General features: G+C 38.1%; 1 protein-coding gene across 2 annotated transcripts; it reads left to right on the top strand.

Moving 5' to 3' along the window:
* The first annotated feature begins 2,690 nt into the window (after window positions 1–2,690).
* mbip (MAP3K12 binding inhibitory protein 1) lies at window positions 2,691–11,759 on the top strand. Of its 2 annotated transcripts, none has more exons than XM_082142401.1 (9): window positions 2,691–2,873; window positions 3,312–3,422; window positions 3,665–3,862; window positions 4,696–4,792; window positions 5,198–5,263; window positions 6,026–6,178; window positions 7,143–7,237; window positions 11,254–11,292; window positions 11,402–11,759. In XM_082142401.1, exons 1-9 carry the CDS (start codon window positions 2,721–2,723, stop codon window positions 11,507–11,509), a joined length of 1,020 nt encoding a protein of 339 aa, XP_081998527.1. In that variant the 5' UTR covers window positions 2,691–2,720; the 3' UTR covers window positions 11,510–11,759. The 2 variants fall into 2 exon arrangements, with proteins under 2 accessions (XP_081998527.1, XP_081998526.1); XM_082142400.1 differs by having other exon boundaries at window positions 2,694–2,873; window positions 7,140–7,237.
* The last annotated feature ends 7,926 nt before the right edge of the window (window positions 11,760–19,685 follow it).

Below are 19,685 nucleotides of genomic sequence, written 5' to 3'. Positions count from 1 at the left end.
GCACAATCTGACCATATCCCCTAAAGAGTGAAACGTCTGACGTTGAATATGAGGGATACTGAACCAATGTCAAAACCCTTCAGTTTGTCTTAAAGGTCACATTTTTGGCCACAATATACAAGCTCAGCCGAGTTGACGCTACTTTGATTGACAGGGGATGTGATTAACAAGAAGAGTAATGTCCTCATGACTCAAAACAAACCAGACCTCGGCGACATTGACCAATATAGAAAAGGTATATTATGAATAATATTAACTGGCTACACAGAAAACTGTTGTCTTTACAGATGCATTATCATTAGTAATTGTGCACTTAAAATATATGTGGATTACAGTATATGTTATATAATATTTGACACTGCAAAAAAGGCTAAAAAAAGTATCAATTACACTTTATTTTAAGGTGTTTTGTTACAGTGCAATAACTCAAATAAATGTCTGTTTGGGGTCCATAAGATAATAAAAAATAAAAAAAATAAAAAAATTATTTAAATTAAAGGGTTAGTTAGTTCACCCAAATATTACAATTATCCCATAATTTACTCACTCTCAAGCCATCCTGTAGGTGTATGTGACTTTCTTCTTTCAGCCAAACAGAGTTCACTCTTTCGCCAGAACTAGACTCGCGTACAGCCGTTACCGGAAGCCAGTGATTTTATAGTTTATAAAGTTATAAATAAAGTGGTTATTTTTCCTACAAAAACGCATCGCTTTGCTACAGAAGGCCTTTATTAACACCCTGGGTCTGTATGGATTACTTTTATGATGGATGCATGAACTTTTTGGGGCTTCAAAATCTCAGTTACTATTCACTCCCATTATAAAGCTTGGAAGAGCTAGGATATTTTTAAATATAACTCCGATTGTGTTGGCTGAAAGAAGAAATAAGAAATAATATACACCTAGGATGGCTTGAAGGAGAGTAAATTATGGGATAATTTTCCTTTTTGGGTGAACTAATTCAAAAGTGATCAAAAGTGACAGTGACTGTGATGTCACAGGAATAAATTAAGGTACATTTAAAAAAACAAAAAACATTTATTTTACATTGTAATAATATTTTACAGTATTCACAATTTCACTGCATTCAATTGTATATTTACACAAACTGAGTAATGTTACCAACATCTACTTACTAAAGTTGCTTGTAATTTGGCATCATTTAATAAGTACAATTTTAAGTACTTAAGGTGTCACAAGGACACAATAAAATAAATTGTTACCAAATTATCATATCATATTCATAGCTTACAATAGCCTATATTATAGTGTTTGATACAGAAGGGTATACATGATAAAAATGTAGGCTCCTACAGACATTTACGTGGCACTTACAAATATGCACACAGAAAAATACAATGTAACTAAATATACAAAGGAACTATCATAGTAGACCTACATGTTCCAAAAATAATATGGATAATGATATGGACGAATTGTCAAATATGGCATAATAAAAACACAACAGAATGAAACCGAAGAATGCACATAATAAATGTAAAACAAAATAAGAATTTTCAAACAATTTAGATGAAAGTAAAATCACCCTAGTTCTGTTTTGCTGTCGACATTTGTGAACCACGATCAGAGCGTATATTCCTAGCAGCGTATTCAACTTTCTAATTTCCATAAGCAGATGCTCTTGTCCCTAATATACTAACACAACTTATCTCTGCACGGATATTACTTATGGAGCACTAAGGATATTCTCTACAAGAATAAATCGCTTTTCTTTGACAACTGGTTCAAAAACAACCTTTTTTTAGTTGGACAGCTTTTTAGCTCACATGAAAGAATTTATAATTACTCCTATTCCTATAACTGCTAATGAATATGCTATAGTTTTCAATGCCATTCCCTCTGCAGTGTCTTTTCTGCTGCAAGGTTATAAACTTCCATGGCCATGTACTTACTCTTTAAACATAATTGACACAAGAGCAACAACAAAAAACTAAAAATACAATAAAATCAGAGCTCTCTTCCAGAGAGAGTTAATAACAATGCCTTATGTAATATCATACTGGTATAATATTGAAGAGAATGTACCCTGTGAGAAAATATGGTCTTTGTCTCATACGTATCTGCTTACCAATAAAGTAAAAGAAATAACATTAAAATTAATTCACAAGTGTTACCCCACCAAAGCCTTTCTTAGGAAATATACATCAGACATTGAAGTGAATTGCTGTTTTTGTCACTCTTCTTAGGAAGATGTCATTCACTTGTTTTGGCAATGCACCAGATTAGTAAATATTTGTCTTTTCTTTTTTTCTTCTTCTTTTTTTTTGTAGTTTTCTTTGGATTGTTTGACTATTCGAAGAGAATACAGGGAAATACTAAATAATTAATTTGTTTTTCATACTAACTAAATTTTATATACATAAACAAAAATGTACTGGCTCTAAACCTCTCTTTTCTCTTCTCAAAGATGATCTAGACAAGTATATGGAAACTATGCAAAGCTCTGTTAATCCTAAAGCAGTTAAAAGATTAAAACTGAATATCCTCTTTAGGAGTACATTTATTATTTATTTATTTATCTTTTTTGCAAACACATCTGTATCTGTGTATAATCTTTTTTGTCTTCTTTGTTTCGTTCTTTCTATCTATATTTTGTACTGTAAAAAAAAGAAAGAAAATGATGTTGCTAGCGGAAGTGAGGTCATGTTATTCAGGAGCGGGTTAGTCCAATCAGCGCTGCCGTCAGGAGCGGAAGTGTGATGGCGGCGGACGGAGAGAGACGCGGCGATGCGCGTGCAGAAAGTAAACAGGAGCCGCGTAGCAGCCAGATTTCACATCATGGTGGACACCGGGATGTATTCAAAGACTGCATTGGCTCTATTATCGAGTCACTCGCTGAGCTTGGCGCAAAGGTTTGTGCAAATATGATGCAAGCGCTTTAAAACAGCGTTGGGAAAACTGGCATTGTATCACAATGTGCGAGCACATAACAGTTATTTTAATATAGCCTAACGTTACCTTTAGTTTTTTTTCCGAAGTAACCAGATCACCCATGTCGTAATATTGTACGGTTTCTCTGCAGTAAAGCAATAAAGATGAATGCATATGTTAATTCTAATATTGCTGCTGAAACGCCACTAGCATGAGATTGTTCGGTTGACGGGTCTCAGTTGGTCTAGCTGATAGTTGCTGGTTTTAATAACTCTGAAACCAATAAACAGACCAGCCTGACCGGACAGTGAGACTACCTAGGCTGGTTTAGTATTTTTTTTTATCAGCAGGGATACCCATTAAAAGCAAATTAACAAGTTAGAATCAACAATAACAAATAACTTTCTCTTGTTTTCCAGTTAAAAGTGGGTGAGAAAGTGTTGAGCATAAGTGCCAATGTCAACAATGTCTCTGAGCTTCAGCCATCTCATGTGTACACCTGTTTACAACAGCACATCTCCAAATTACAGGTAAATAGAACGCACAAATAGTGCTATCATGTGCATTAAAATTTAATTAGGCTACATAAATAGATGGACTTTTTATTTTTATGGAAACAAGGCTGTGGGGGATAGACAATTCTGGGGTTACACTTTATTTTTGGTGACAGTTTCATTGTACTTAAATTAGTACTGAGTGATATTCATTTACTACATGTAGAGAACTGTCTGTGTTACCACTTCACTTGTCATTAACTTTCTGATTCTTCCAGTCAGTCTCTGAAAATCTGAAGCAAATGGTGGAGTCTGAAAGTCACTCCAATCCAGGCAACAATGACAGGAAAGAAAGAGCAGATACATCTGAGCAGATGCTGGTTGACTCGGAGTATGTTGCTCCTACATCTGTCCTTGAGGATCGTAACAAGACTCAAGTCGATGATAATGTGCAGATCAAGGCTGCTAAATCTGAGGTAAAACCTCAAACATAACACTACACAAATTATTGTGTATATAATGTTTATTTATTTTTATTACATTGTAACTTAATATTCTCACAAAGAAGAGTGAGCATAGTAATAAATAAAAACTGAAAAAACAACCTTTGTTTTTATGCTGCCTGCAATAAAAGCATTATTTTGTATAATACTTTGTCCATTTAGTTTAACAGTTAAGCTGTTATTGGATTTATTTGTATTTGCCAATGATTATCGTTGGACCAAACATTCAAATTTTGGATGTATTCAAGCAATCTCTTCCCAAGCACAATTAAAGTTGATTGTTTGACAGTCACTATTTATTATTTGCATGTAATCTGCTCCAGTTGGCCAGTCATAGGGAGTGTGAATTGCTATCTGTGGACAGACAGTTGAGAATGAATGGAAGGCTCTTTCACCGCCTGCTTTCCTTCAGAGAGAAACAAATAGCCACCCACTTTGAGAGTCCTATGAGAGGTCCTGGTCCTTGCAACGTTATGAAGTGGATGTTCATTACATGCTGAAATTGCATGTGGGCGAAGGACAAGGAGGCCCTCATTTTTATTGCTTATTTATTTACAGTCACTGTAATAAAAGGCCCAAGCAAATCACAACTATCTGAAATGGTTGTGTGTGAGAAATATTTTGATTTTTGGAATAATTGTGTCCACTGCGGTCATTTGTTAGTCATGCAGCCCATATGGCCTAGTGTTCCTCATTAAAACTAAACAGCATAAAGAAGACAGTGGATTGATTTTTTTTTCTTCTTCAATAGCTCATCAGTCTGACCCTCATTGCTCTCTCTCTCTCTCTCTCACTCATTTTCTCAGATTGAACGCAGGATATCTGCATTTATAGAGCGCAAACAGCTGGAGATCAATGAAAACAATGTGCGAGAGTTTTGCAACGTGATCGACTGCAATCAGGGTGAGAATGGGGGGTGGTCAGAGGAATACTGCACAGCAATTGCCAATGTTTGTAAGAGTGCTGATTTCCACGGGCGTGAGGTCAGAATACACACATCTAAGACTCAAGCCTCCAAATACAACCAGATCTTAAAAGCTTTTTATGTTTTACCAAATCAGGTCATTTGCTTTGGTCATCTATGGGGTGTTTACTATTATATATGTGTAATTAATCATTTAACTAGCGAAGCAGACATTTTATGCAGTTTTTTTTTTTGTATATATATATATATATATGTATACACACACAATATATAATATAATAATAATCATATTATATAATTATATTATGTAACACTATATATATAAAAAATATACTTTTTTGCAGAAACTACAAACTAATGTTATTTTCCCTTGTGATATATAGAAGACAGCTGTGCAAGAACTGATGCAGTCTTCACACCATATCCTGGTTTTAAGAGTCACGTCAAAGGTGAGACGCTTGTTCATTCTCATTGTATGGAAACTCAAGTCTGCCGTTCAAATTTTTGGGGTCAGCAAGATTTTTTTTAGAAAGAAATTAATACTTTTATTTGTGCATTAAATTAATCATAGTTACATTTATAATGTTACAAAAGATTTAAATAAATGTTTTGTTTTTTTATATAAAAAACATTCTATTCATCAAAGAATCCTGCAAAATGTATCACTGTTTCCATAAAATATTAAGCAGCACAATTTTCAATGTGAAAATAATAATAAATGTTTCCTGAGGAGCAAATCGGCATATTAGAATGATTTCTGAAGGATCATGTGACACTGAAGACTGGAGCAATGATGCTGAAAATTCAGCTTTGCCATCACAAGAATAAATTATATTTGAAAGTATATTAAAATAAAAAAGGTTTTCAAATTGTAATAATATTTCACATGATTACTGTATTTTGGACCAAATATTATATGTAGCCAACGTGAGCGTACGAGAATTTCACAAACATAAAAAGAAAAACAATCCCAAACTTTTTAACAGTAGTGTACTTTTTTTACATGTACATGTTCAAAACTAATTTTGTTGTAGGAAATAATGGTAGTAAATACAGTATATAAATATAGTTTAAAAAAAAATTTAAAATATGAAATGATAATACACTCTGTGTTTATTGTTTCATGTACTTGCACTCACATTCTAGACTAATAATATTTGGATGATCTGTCGATTTGTGGAGCATTAATTGGTGTTTGTTTGCTATTGCAGTGACACGTGTTATAAATACATACGGACCTCAAACCAGAGGGGCACATTCTGAGTTAGGAGACCAGCAGCAGGGGTCCATCAGCCGAGACTGTGGAAACCTTGTCATCGAGGAGAGGCTCCGTAACATGGAATCTCACCTGAAACTTCCACCAGGTAAGTGGGATCAATAGAAGAGCTATAGGAAGGTCACTGTCTTAAAGGGGCTATATGTAAGAATTTTCATATATTAATTAAAAAAATGATTGCCAATGTGTCAACAGCTTGAAACGAGAACTTACCCGACTACCTAGGTTGTCTGAAAGCCTGTATACTGATTTATTTTGTGAAGGACTGACGGTTTTTGCCAGGTGTGCCGAATGTCACTTTACGCGTTCCCAAAAGCCTCTCTTCCATTCTATGAAACGGCTGGTTATGTTCAGGATAATGCTGAAAGAGATATTCTTTACTGTCATGTCAATGTGTCATGCAGAGAAAAGGGATTGATTCAAACCAAAGTCTCACATAGCCAGATCTGTACAGTCTACAGTCTCAAATATACTTTATAATCAAACTATCACAACAGTGTAATTATAATTACCTCATCTGTTGACATGATGCCACTGAATTGCCAGCAGGGAACATATCAACATCACTATGATCAGATTGTTTCTTAACTGCTGTTTTCTCACCGTTGTCATTTTTGTTGTGTTTTTGTTACTGAGAGGAAAGCGCACAGCACATATTTACATTTTCATCTAACCGTCGCTCTCAGCAGCGTGGACGCGTCTGGATGTTGTTAACAATAGTACAATGTTAACAAAAGGTATTTTCAACGTATTTTTACATCTAAGCAAAGAATGAAAAAACTTCGCTGTGAGTAGATATCAAGGCCTTGAATCACGTTCAATCTCTTGTACATTAGGTGTGCACAAGTGCGATCATGAGCAATAAGTTGCTGGATGCAGTTCACTTAACAGCCACCGGTCTCACTAATAACACAGGTTTCTGAATTCTACATATAGCCCCTTTAATATATTAGACATTGTATTTAATTACACTATTTTTCGTAGTCCTAAGTGTGTGCTGACAGATAAATGCTAGTTTGTCATGTAACTCTACTGTATCTGTCTCTTAGTAGGTCCAGTTCCTCAAAGCGTTTATCAGCGGCTAAAGAAACTTGAAGATCGAATTCTGGAGCTCGAGGGTCTTTCGCCAGAGTACTTCCATTCCACAGTAAGTGGTGGGAAAAGAGAGAGAGAGAATGTGTGTGTGTCCTTGTTTGTTGGAGTGGATGATCAGATATTGAATTAGTTTGTTCATCTTAGTGGTTTCTTTCTACAACTTCCATGCTCTTTGAACACCCACAGTAGTTATGAACACAGAGAACTAGGTATTAGGTGATTTTGATAGGGAGTTTTTTTTTCTCTTCTTTTATTTTATTTTTTTATTAATCACAACATCAAAGGCTATATTCCACTGTCTAATCACACAATGTGTTTGTATTCTAAAAGATTAATAGATAAAAATGTCGAACAAGAACATAAGCATGTAAATATGCCACTGGAGTTCCTGCATAAAATGACAATTTGTACATTTTTATACTTAAAAATGCATCTAAAGATTAAAACGTTCAAATTTATAATGATGTTTTGAGATATTAGTAAAAAAAATTAACTGAATTCAATCAAATCTAATTCAATTGCTTGAAGTCTGACTTCGCCGATTTTCAACCCGTGGTCTTTAATGAGCCGAAAAGACCACACTCTCCTCATAACACACTCTACCTCTCCTCATAAAATTGCACTGGATGCCATTCGCCGCTTACATCAAATTCAAGGCACTGATGTTTGCCTATAAAACAACCACTGGCTCTACACCCCTATACCTAGACTCACTAATTCAAACCTATGTGTTTGTTAGTTTGATTGCTTCTATTGCTCTCCTCATTTGGAAGTCGCTTTGGATAAAAGCGTCTGCTAAATGATTAAATGTAAATGTATTGTTACAATGTCGGTAGTTTATGTAAATGAACAATGTTTACTTGTTCTCCGTGTTTCCTGGACTGAGAAATTCATGTTTATTTGTCAGCAAAAGTCCACTTTTTTGGATGTTGGACAACTCTATGGCTTTCGCAGTCCCTCCAGAAAAACGCGGAGTTTTTTTGTGATTGTTGCGGGCAAAAATCCTTGATTATGCGGCAAGATTTCTTAAAAAATGCGATGGAATATGCGGGATATTTATGCAATTTTATGCGATGAAATTGCGGGAACTTGCAAAAATTGCGGGAACTTGCAAAAATTGCGGGAACTTGCAAAAACTGCAGTTTGATGAAAAAGAGAAAAAAAAGTGATTGCCCAACACCAATTACATTAATAGTGTAATAAATTCTTCATTTTAGTTTGAATGGGAAAGACGAGGTGTAGGCTATTCACCCTGCTTAGGGGGATGCGATCAAAGCCTGGAGTGGAGCAAAAGCATGTTCCTCTCTCCACTCTAAGCGTTCTTTTATCACTCCGCTCATGATCCACTCCGGGTTTTCCAGTCCCGCTCACGGAAAAACTGCTCCATGTTCACTCATTTTTAAGAAAGTTACAGAAAACAACTTCTACAAACAATTTTAATTTGCCAACATTTGATAATAATAAATAAAAGTGCATGACGTGCAAATCAGATAACAATCAAGTGCAATATAAACATGTTTTGTCAGGGCATCACTCCCGAACCAGCATCAACACTCCATTTTCAACATCTGCTTAACTTACTCCTTCACACCACAGACACGTCTTTTTGCCTTCTGTGTCTGACGTGATTTAACTTCTCCCCAGTTGTTCCATGAAAACCTGCAAAGCACGGCCTGCGGTGTAAGATACGACCGGATTTTTGTGAAATAGGCCTATCGCGGGGTTTGCAGCTTTTCAATGATGTCGCGTAATTACGTCACTTCACAACGTTCCCATGGCAACAGGGGAAATGGCTGCGCTTGTGTGAAGTAAACCCAACATTTGTCAACTTTCTGCTAAGATATATATGTGACTTTTTGCAACGAAAATGCGGGGATTATGAAATCATGCAAGCCCGCATATTTTGCACGCGGAAATCTGCAATTTATGCGGCAAAAGTGCGGCGTATTTAAAAAAATGCGCCCCCCGCATAAATATGCGGACTTTGGCTGATTATGCATGGAATCATGCGATCGCATAATCGCGTTTTTCTGGAGGGACTGCCATTTGTGTATCCTCATTAATAACAGAACAGTTATTCAGTCATTCAGTTTGAAAAGTTGACTTGAAACATGGAGGTTTTTCAGATTTTCCAACACTGCGTTCTCTCCGTATTTACGATTCTTTGCCGCCTTTTTGCCACTGCCTTCAACGCACTGGATCCTTCACTGGAAACCGAAAAAGTCACTCACTCCCGCTAAACGTTTACTTTTTGAATTCGTGCACCAAGTAACAATACAAGTCGACACCATTATGGCTAAAAGTTTGCTAAGAAGTATTTCCTACGGCATTTGACTGGTAAGCGCATCCTTAGCAGACTGGTGGGAGTGAGTGGCCTTGGACAGCAACATGCCCAGTGCAAAACGGAAGACAACAGGGAATTAAAAAAAATGCCTTTCTACTGTACAGGCAGCCAAGTTTTATTGAAAGCCCATTTTGCCAGCGGTGAGAAATCACTTTAAATGTTGGACTCGACTGGCATTAAGAAAATTGTCTGTGCAGTTTTCCTTTAAGGACAGCATAAAAAAATCAAAACATGAATATCTATGTGTTGGTGTATTCCTAAAAGAAAAGAAAAAAACGAAAAAGAAAAACTTGGAAAATGAACAAAAATATTGATGCATCTTGATCTCAGAGGCATGTACAAGTTTTGTCCAATAAAATGCTGTTTAGAAGGAGAATGTCCCATCATCCTAATAGCATCTGCCAGTGAACTTTATTTTTAACATGATGATCATTTCATTAATGTGGCAAATTTGAGTGAAGATAGTTTTATGAATATGTCACAATGCAAAACATGCTTTGCAAAGAGGCTGAAACTTGTGAAGAAAAGCACTGTTGCTCATGTTACATACAAATGGACATTTCTTAAAGTCACGGGGTCAGAGAAAGAGTGGGAAAATCACTAGAAATGGTGGTGCATTATACACTACTATTCAAAAGTTTAGTCTATAAAGTTTAGTTTAGTATATAAAGTCTTACTGACTCCAAACTTTTGAAGTAGTGCAAGTGTAAGTCAGGGGGGAAAGAATGAAAAAAAAAAGATATGACCTCTTATGACCCTTTTTTTGTGGAATTGAAGTTTGTGTCACTGGTTCCTCTGTTTGTTTTTACACTGACTATCTATGTTACACTGCAGACTTCTCACTTATGTGTTTCCTCCTGCGCTCACGACAGTCGGCCAGAGAGTTCTTCAAAACCATTAAAAGCTGATATGAGTGATTTTTATTTTTTTTTCCTCACTTCAGAATTTGTTATCCCTGTCAGATTGTAGCCCATCAAAGTTAGCTGAGTAAGTGCTCTTGAACCATTTCTACGCCTCCTCACACCAGCTTCACTTAGTTCAGTGCTGGGCTGAAAGCTAGCTGATTTCCATGTCCTTTACAATGCGTGTGTATGTGTGTGTCTGTGTGTGTGTGCATATTGCCTGTAAAGTGGGACTTTGAGTGCCGTCAAATATGCTGATCTTCTTAGTTTGTAGCGCAGCTTTCAGCAAGTCGAATGAATTAATTGAACTCTGCTGACCAGGGTGAGCGGATATCATGTATCTGCCAAGTGGGTCCATATGCACACTGAAAAGTGATTAAAATGAAGATAAATTATGGGTAATAGATAAAAAAGAAATGGACAGAATAAATGAAAGGGCCATTGGGTGACAGAAAGAATCCCGATGGCTCCCACTTAATACTATTAATCAGTGTAAGTCTATAGCAGCTCGGGTCTGTTGGCGGTGATTGAGTGATGCTGAAGGACATCTGTTTCATACTCTAATCATGTGCCGTTTCTGTCCACTCATGGGTGTCCTTGGTTCAATTTATTGTTTTGGTTGCCATTAAATCCCTCATTAAACCCCACCCCCCCCACACACACACACTATTTTCATTTATTTATTTTTTTCTATGGAAAAACAGAACATGTAAGAGTCTGAAATTGAGATAAATGCTTTGCCGTTTTGTTGAATGACGACTGATGTGCATTGTTCATATAAATCAGCATTCATTTCATGCTTTTATTTCCTTTTTCTCACAGAATTACTCGCACAAACGACCTAAAGCCTCAATGTCGCAGGTAAGTTCCATTACTTGTGCATTTGCGTATTCATTGAGGGGGAAATATACGAAGGTCCTGCTGTTCAGCGACAACATTTTAGCTGATGAAAACGTTCTTGTTTTCACAGAACTACAGTCTCGCTGAGCTGGATGGGAAGATAAGTGCCGTCAAAGCTGCCTTGATGAAGAAAACCAGCGAGTTCCAACCCACAGACGCAGGAGACTTTCCATACTGACACGTGGACCTTTGCTTTAAATGTTTTCTACCTTCTCTTAATGAGTTAGATCTTTACTTTTGGTCATGTATAGATCTGTGATGGTCACAGATTTCAAAGATGATTTAGGATTTATGTGTCACTGAATATTTTATATCTGTAAAAATGTACATGTTTTGCTTTCTCATACATATGTGTTGTGTGGTTACTCTTTTGGACACCATTTATGTGAATAAATGTACTAACTAATAAATCCAATTCCTGCGGGTTTTATTTGTGCATATGTTCCTTACCCCCAGTTTTCACATACAGTCCAGTCATTTTCTAAAAATAAAGAAAAAATCCTCAGTAGATGTTATATATTTGGTTGTGTACAATTCATTTTTAAGGGCTCGAAAAAATAATAATTTCATACACAAATTTACGTTACAGTAAATGATCTGCAAGGTAGTTATAAGGACTTATAAGAGCTCACCATGTTATATTGTATATTTTCTATATTAATATTAATATGAATTAATATTTATATTAATGAGCTTATTAGTTACTGTAAAACAGTTACAGCTACTTGTAAGCCCAAATTATGACAAAAAAGATTTATTTTTCGAGAAATGCTGAAAAATCTGGATATTTGGCTGTACAAGACATTTGAAGAACAATCCTTATACAGCTATAGCAGCGAAGGGCCCGTGAATATGTTAACGTTAAAACCGATCTATGATTATTGCGTGTGATTGAGGGTAGATGTGACTGCTCAGAGAATATGTGAATGTGATTGCAAACGGCAGGCAGTGTGAGCAGACAGCAGTGGCTGCTGTGACTTACAGACTTCATCTCTAGCCTCTCAATGCAGTTTTTAAAAAATTTAAAAGTGAAAATGTGACCCTGGACCACAAAACCAGTCACATGGGTCAATTTTTTTAAATTGAGATTTATACATTATCTGAAAGCTGAATAAATAAGCTTTCCATTAATGCTATGGTTTGTTCGGATAGGACAATATTTGGCCGATATACAACTATTGAAAATCTGGAATCTGATATTGCCACAAATAATACCCGTGCAACATGTGACTGGTTTTGTGATCCTATATCTTGTGTGTTTTGCCCTTACCCACTACCCTGGTAATCCAGAGTTCTCGTGAGAGCACAAGTTGAATTTGCTCAGCGAGTTACTCTGATGTCGAGTAATGATGCTCATTAAATATGCCCCTCGATCTGAGCTGCACCAATCACATCAGGTTATCTGATCTAGGCGGGCCAGAGGCAAGCTAAACAGATGAGGACAGCGCTGTGACGTCGAAGGCATTAGTAAACATTGCAAGATGGCTATGGATGAATACCAGTTGTTTGTAACGGCTTTGGCCGCTACAATGAACGAGTTAGACTTGGCTTTTTATCTAAAACAGGAACAGAAGACGCCGCTCGAATCGTTCCTTTGCAAGAAGGACGTTTTTGCTGTTTTGCCGATCGGATACGGAAAGAGTCTAATCTACCAGTTAGCTCCGCTGGTAGCTAAGCAAATGGGGCTTGTTGTGATTGGTCGTAGTGTTATCCAATTGCGTGCAGTGAGATTTTCAAAAGCATGCATGGTGCCGCCCCTCGAGCTGGCCGATTTTCATTAGTCGACGCCAGACCATTAATCTTTTAGATTTAGGTCTGGATTTCCAGGCTACTTACCCACCCAAACTTGTCAACAAGGCTAAAATGGGAGTGCATTAGCAGGTAGTTGCTGATTTGCAGGTGTTTCATATGGGTGAAGACATGTAGCCGGTGATGAGGCCCAAACAGCACGTCCAGTCCAATTAGCCATTGACTTTTTTAAGGTTTTAATTATAGTTGACATTATTTTATTTATTCATTATACTGAAGAGACCTTTTTGAAGGATGTTGGTTTTCTTATGGCTTTTTTTTTTTTTTTTGAGCACTTGAGCTTAACTGAGACTTGAGTGTCTGTAAACGTTTAAGAGGCTTTTGTGTCGATTGCAATATTGAGGTGTTCAGTTTCATTTCGATTTTAGAAAATAAACACGTGATTGCTCTCCACAAAAATCAACTGTTTCTTGTTTTTCCACTGGCATGTCTCTTAGGTGTTGAGGACTAGTGCATCTCTGAGCCTACATTCAGTACAAGTAAAATAGGCATACTGAAGTACTGTTAAAATACTCAAATACTCATTGAAATAAGTGACTTTTAACTTGTAATGGACTCTTTTTCACTGTAAGGTATCTTTACTTTTACTTAAGTATGGAGTTAAGTTATTTTTTTTGTATGGAAGTCACTGGTCAAAAACATTCTTTACAATATCTTTGTGTGTGTGTGTGTGTGTGTGTGTGTGTGTGTGTGTGTGTGTGTGTGTGTGTGTGTGTGTTCTGCAGAAGAAATGCATACAGGTTTGGAACGACATGAAGTGCAGTAAATGATGACAATTTTCATTTTTGGGTGAACTAAGGCAGTTTGCACCACAGCACTGGACTTTTTAAAGTCAGCATGAAAATGGAAGTTGCAACAGTCTTTTCTTCCCTTTTGTGACGTATATGACATGAAACAGCTTCTCGTACAAGAACAAATGTAGGGTGGGACTTGATTTTGTCCATCGGGAATTGATTGGATTGTTGTGTTTTGCTATTGGTCGATCTCATGTGAGTGACAGGTTGTCATCAGAGAAGAGAAGATATGTTGCTGCAAGAGGGAGGGGAAGTTATTTCGATTAAAGATAAAGAGGGCACAATAAAAAAAAAAAAAAAATTAAATACTGCAATATTCTATTAAAAAAAGAATAGTGAATTTTGATTTCATGGGGACTTTAAAACCGAAGACCCCTTTTAGCACTGGATGAGAGTGCATAGACAGATTTTTATTGAAAGACAATTTATTTAAACTCCACATTGATAAACTTATCTATGAAAATATCTAGTCCAACAGAAGAAATTTACAAATTTCACCAAAGACATGTTTGGATCTTGCTGTACTTTTATTGCACAAGCTGTACCTAGGGTTCCTGTTCCTCTCAGCTTGTACCCACATTCACAATCCCATCATGACAGGTAATTAAAACTGCCTGAGTGAAGGCTTGTCAAAACACGGGACTTGTTGGAATTCTCTGTGTGAGGGCTGCGATCTGTTGTAACTGTGAAGTGGGAGAAGCAAAAGCTGACTCCTCCAGGTGTTCTACCAGACCTCGCTAATTTTTGCTCTAGCTTTCTAGAGCCCGAAAAAGGCCCGCAATGCACCCTGGGAGGTGTGTACTTGAACAGTAACAAAGCAAACGGGGGGGGAGTTGTCTATTGTTACCCCTCAGCTTTTGTCTCAGGCTTGGACCCTTATGTAGCTTAAGAGAACAAATTGGCCGGACAATAACAAATGGATTATAAAAGTGAATTAAGGCCTTTGTTCTGAAGTATGGCTCAGCAGTGTCCGTTTGTCTTTCTGGTCATTAAGCTGAGAACGCAGGCAGGTGAAATATAGTCTACATCAGTGACTGTCAGTCTCTGTCCTTTGTTGACTTTCTATAAATTGGTTCCTCGTTTTAGTTTTTTTTAAACATGAGAGTTGAGTAATCTTACACTTTAATACTTTAACACTTTACAGCATCAATGCATTTCTCCTCAATCGCCATAAATTCCAAACAAAATCTTTTTTTTTCTCCAGAAAGTAGAGACACACAGCATGTTATACACCCAAAGAAGTCTTTAGAGCAGTCAATGGCTATATTCTCATGATTTTATAAGGGTAGAGGGGGACGTTTTGAGGCCCACCGCGGATTAACTCCGTTCCCCAACCCCCATCCACTCCACTTCACCCAGCCATTCTGTCTGTAGCAAAAGGTACTTCCGTCCTGATTCGTTTACTGGTTTCTCTCTGTCACCCGCTTTCTCGCTACCTTTTACTATCTCCTCTGTACGGCCTGTATGTGATTAAGACTTTTTGCAAAGCCAGTTAGGTTTTTCTCTTTTTCTTTGGTTCTCCTACATTGTGCGAGGGAGAGACATGGACTCATAACCATTCATAACTCCCAAACTCTTAATGGGCTTCAACCCTCCAAAAAGAAGGAAAGAAAGCTTTTATCCCCCTTCTCTCTCCTGTGACTAGTCAGCTTCAGTCTTTCTTCCCCCCATGGCTCTGTGTCAAAAAAGACTGTTGCTCGTTTGTGCGGGGAACAATGGCGAACAAGGCTGAATCTCTAGCACTGAACAAAGGGAAGAAAACAGGTTTTTCATTCTGTGGAACATTAGATTCTGACACATTTTAGCATGGCAGTTTTTTTCGTCCTGAGTGCAGTGGCTAGGCTCTTTAAAAAGGACCACCTGTTGGCTAGCAGGCTGCTCTTCATTACGCGAGCAACTATTCTCACAGAGAGAGGAGCTCCGCAGGGGAGTTCTGAAGTTAACCCTGCCGGTGTGAGCCCGCACGCTTCCTGCCATGCAGCAGGAAGTCACACGTTCATGCTGGTACAATGCATGTACTTCAAGAGGTGTCTGGATGTACTTTTTGATTTTCCAAGTTTTAATGGAATGTTGGTAAATCCTCAAGGCATTTCATTAAAAGATTTCTTGGTAATGGTCATTTGTTTGACCTGTACACTGGGAAAATACTACAGGCAAGATTATTATTAGATTAGATAATAAGTGTGATCATTAGATTACCATTTTTCATTAAAAAATCATTAACTATTAAAGGGATAGTTCACCCAAAAATGAAAATTCTCATTTGCTCACCCTCATGTTGTATCAAACCTGCATGAGTTCCTTTCTTCTGTTCAACAGAAAAGAAGATATTTTGAAGAATATGGCTAACCAGACCAAAACAAGCCAAATTAACTAAAGTTTTTATCCAAAGCAATTAGTGTGTTCCAAGGTATAGTTTTAATCAGAAACCCATGGCCTTTGCTGTTGCTAGTGCTGTGCTCTACCAGCTACTGGAACAGAATGAAAAATAAATATTTAAACCAAAATAATAGAGGGGGATATAAAAGCTCATTTGTCCCCTTTCTAGACTGCAATTCAAACTGAAAGCAAAGGCAATATATTTGGAAGCCTTTGACCATATATGCACAGATGTTGCCCAAGTGGAGTCAAATATAACATCCTTACAAACAGCCAAAGGGCTGTGTGGCAGTGTCTAGGCTTGCTGGGGTTAAAATGTGGCAGTTATATTGCCAGGATGGAGCAGCGGGAGCCGAATTCAGGCAATTACAATCAAGTCAGGGCGCAGTTAGAGCGTGGGCCTGGAACATGAGTAGGATGCTGATGAGACACTTAGCCACACAGCCTCAGCCATTGGCCCTCTCCGCTGACTGCCAACCCCCCCTGCTGGACGGCCTTAGATCCCTGCATCCCATACTTACACATACTCTCTCACGTTCAGCCAAGAGTACATCCGTGTCATTGAAAAATCATAAATATGCAATGTAAGGGCTGCTCTGGTTCACTATGTGGGGGTGGGCATTTGTATATTATCCTCTCAAATGCTTGGACTGGTTGTTTTCATGTCAAACATGAAACACTTGATGACTAATGTCATGATTTACCAATTATTTACAAAGTTTTCCCTATAAGAAAATGTCTTAGTCATACAGAAAACCATATAATCGGCTCTCGCGTTTTAGGAAACTCATATTGTCACCTTGCGAAAACATGCTGCCAGAAGTCTTTCCACCTGACAAGAAGCAAGCTTTTCAAAGTGCATATACACCTACACTCGCGCTCCAACACAAATACACTCTTGAACATCGACGCATTAGGTTGCACACCTGAGGCCTGTGCCTGCCCTGTGTGAGCTCTAATCTAGGGTCCATTCATCAGAGTAGGCCTGTCTGACACACATAGGCGAGAGGAGGGTGTGTGTTCCCCATCCTGATTACTCCAACCCATCCCAGCTTCACTCCGGCCTCCTGCAACGCCAGCATCTACACAAATCACTTCTGGTGGCAGAGTCACTGTGCATTGAGAGGAAGACACCTGAAAGCAATTAGGGGTTCAACCGTAGCTTGGAACTGGGGACTTTCGAGAGCTTTTCAAACTTTTTTCCCCCCACTGGTTGAAGTTTTTGTCATGCGAAGACACAAACCTGATTCCGGAGCACTTGAGATGCTTTGGAGCCCAGCTGTTTCAAAACAAAATAGGATATTTTTAGTAATTGCACGAGGAAATGCGTAACTTCGATGCAACATTCTCCTAGATACCTGAAGCTTGTAGCCGCTAAAATGCAAAACAGCGCATTGCAAGTTTCTCCCATGGCATGGAAACCTCATCTTGCTGCATCTAAGCTGTAATCCACATAAAATATGTTTCCGCATGTCTCATGTTTCGGCAGAGCTCTGTTTTGGGCTAGATTGCTAGTTAGTCACCTCAATTTACCCGTAGCTTTCTCTCACTTGATGTTTTGGAAGCCACTTCCCATCTGTATTGTCGACTTGGGGGTTCTGTTGTCCTGAAACACCTCTCGCCCAATTCCTCTTGTAATGGCTGTTTTTTAACAGCACTTTATCTTCCCCCCTGGATCCCAGGCGCTAGGCTTGGCGACTCCATTCTTTCAAATTATTCCATCTTTGCACAGAGAGAGAAATTGGATTGTGTTGATCCCGTTTTTGCAGCGGGGAAGGTGGCCATAGCATTATCCTCGGTTTACACTGGTGACGGAGAGGCAATCACACAGAGGCCTCACTCTGACACAAACACTCCAGCCTTTGGACGAGGAAATTACACCACAATAAGCTTGGACTCTGTGTTTCGAGGTCAGAAACTGCCTCAAACACAGACACACATAGCCCTACACACACACACACTCACAAAAGCCATAGTGTGATGTGATCACCTGGTGAAAGGCATTATCCATATCACTAGATGTCTCATGTATTTTCTCATTTTGTTCAGTCAAGTGTATTTTCCGTTGAGTGTCAGTAAATTTTGTTGAGGGAAACTGATAACATTTGGATGTTTTACCTCTATCAAGCTCTTATAGTTTAAAAGCAACCGTTTACATTATTTTAACAAAAAAAAAAGAAAAAAGAAAAGAAAATGAAAACTTGCTAGGGTGTTGTGGGTGGTTTCTAGTGGTTTCTCACACATGAAAGAGATTGGGGAGAAAAACAAGAATGTTGATCCAGGAACATGTTCTACTTGGTGAAATCAAGTTCACCATTTTAATAGCACACATTTAAGTTCAGCTTTTAAAAACGTACAATGTACACTACAGTCTCTTCGGCCTCATGGTGTCCAAACTTAACACCCGGTTATAGTTGTGATATAGACTCCATTATTCTCTTATAGTTTGAACAGTTTTTAAAAGGTATATGGTTATAGTTATTGCTCTTTATGTCAATTGGCCTTAAGCTTGAACAACAGTTATGTTCGTCTCGATGTTAGTGTTTTAGTAATTGAGTCCAGACAAGACCATCCATCTAAAGACCATATTTTCAGGTGATTTGGACTCGGCCTTGACGCAGACTCGAAATAAGCTAGTTTCGACATTAGTAGAAAATATGGTTCTTGGACTCGGATTTAAGACTTTGTCCGGACTCAAGTACTACAACACTGCGTACCACTAGTAATTTGCTGTATGGCCATGTAAAAGTATCAACTCAAACGACAGACATTTTGGAATATTTTGTAGAATGAAAGTCATAGATTATAGACTAGACATCTTTGCCTTATATTGAGCATTATATATTCAGTGCAACACATTGCACATTGAAAACAGTATAAGGAAATGCCGCTGGAGCTATTACATAAATGAAGACAAGCAGATGAACGTGTCCTACCCCATAAAAAACAATCCATTAACATTCATTGTGTCAACCACCGAGTTGAATCTGGGGATCAGGTGAAGCTCTTTGTGCAAGAGCTCTGACCCCCTATTATTTACACACAGAGAGACGGCCCAGCTGTTACCACCCCAACAGCACTACCTTACACATACAGACCTGTCATTACCACCCCGCCTTCTCTCTCCACACAGCACAGCCACCCATTTCCACAAGAGACCTTAATCTCTCCTCCAATAGGCAACTCCTGTTAAACTCCTTGACATGCCGAGCTGTGCAGGAGACACACAGGACCCATGAATAATCAATAGCACGCTATTTACGCCGAGGCCGAGACAAGCATGTGCCACAACAGGTCATTTCTGTTCGCGATTGCTTGCAGATTAGAGTTGAGATTAGAATTTCAGAGGCGAATGGGGCGGAGGGGGTCTCT

The sequence above is a fragment of the Leuciscus leuciscus genome (genome assembly GCF_965113295.1).
Source record: "Leuciscus leuciscus genome assembly, chromosome: 17".
Taxonomy (NCBI): Eukaryota; Metazoa; Chordata; class Actinopteri; order Cypriniformes; family Leuciscidae; genus Leuciscus; species Leuciscus leuciscus.
This window is presented reverse-complemented; position numbering and strand designations above follow the sequence as displayed.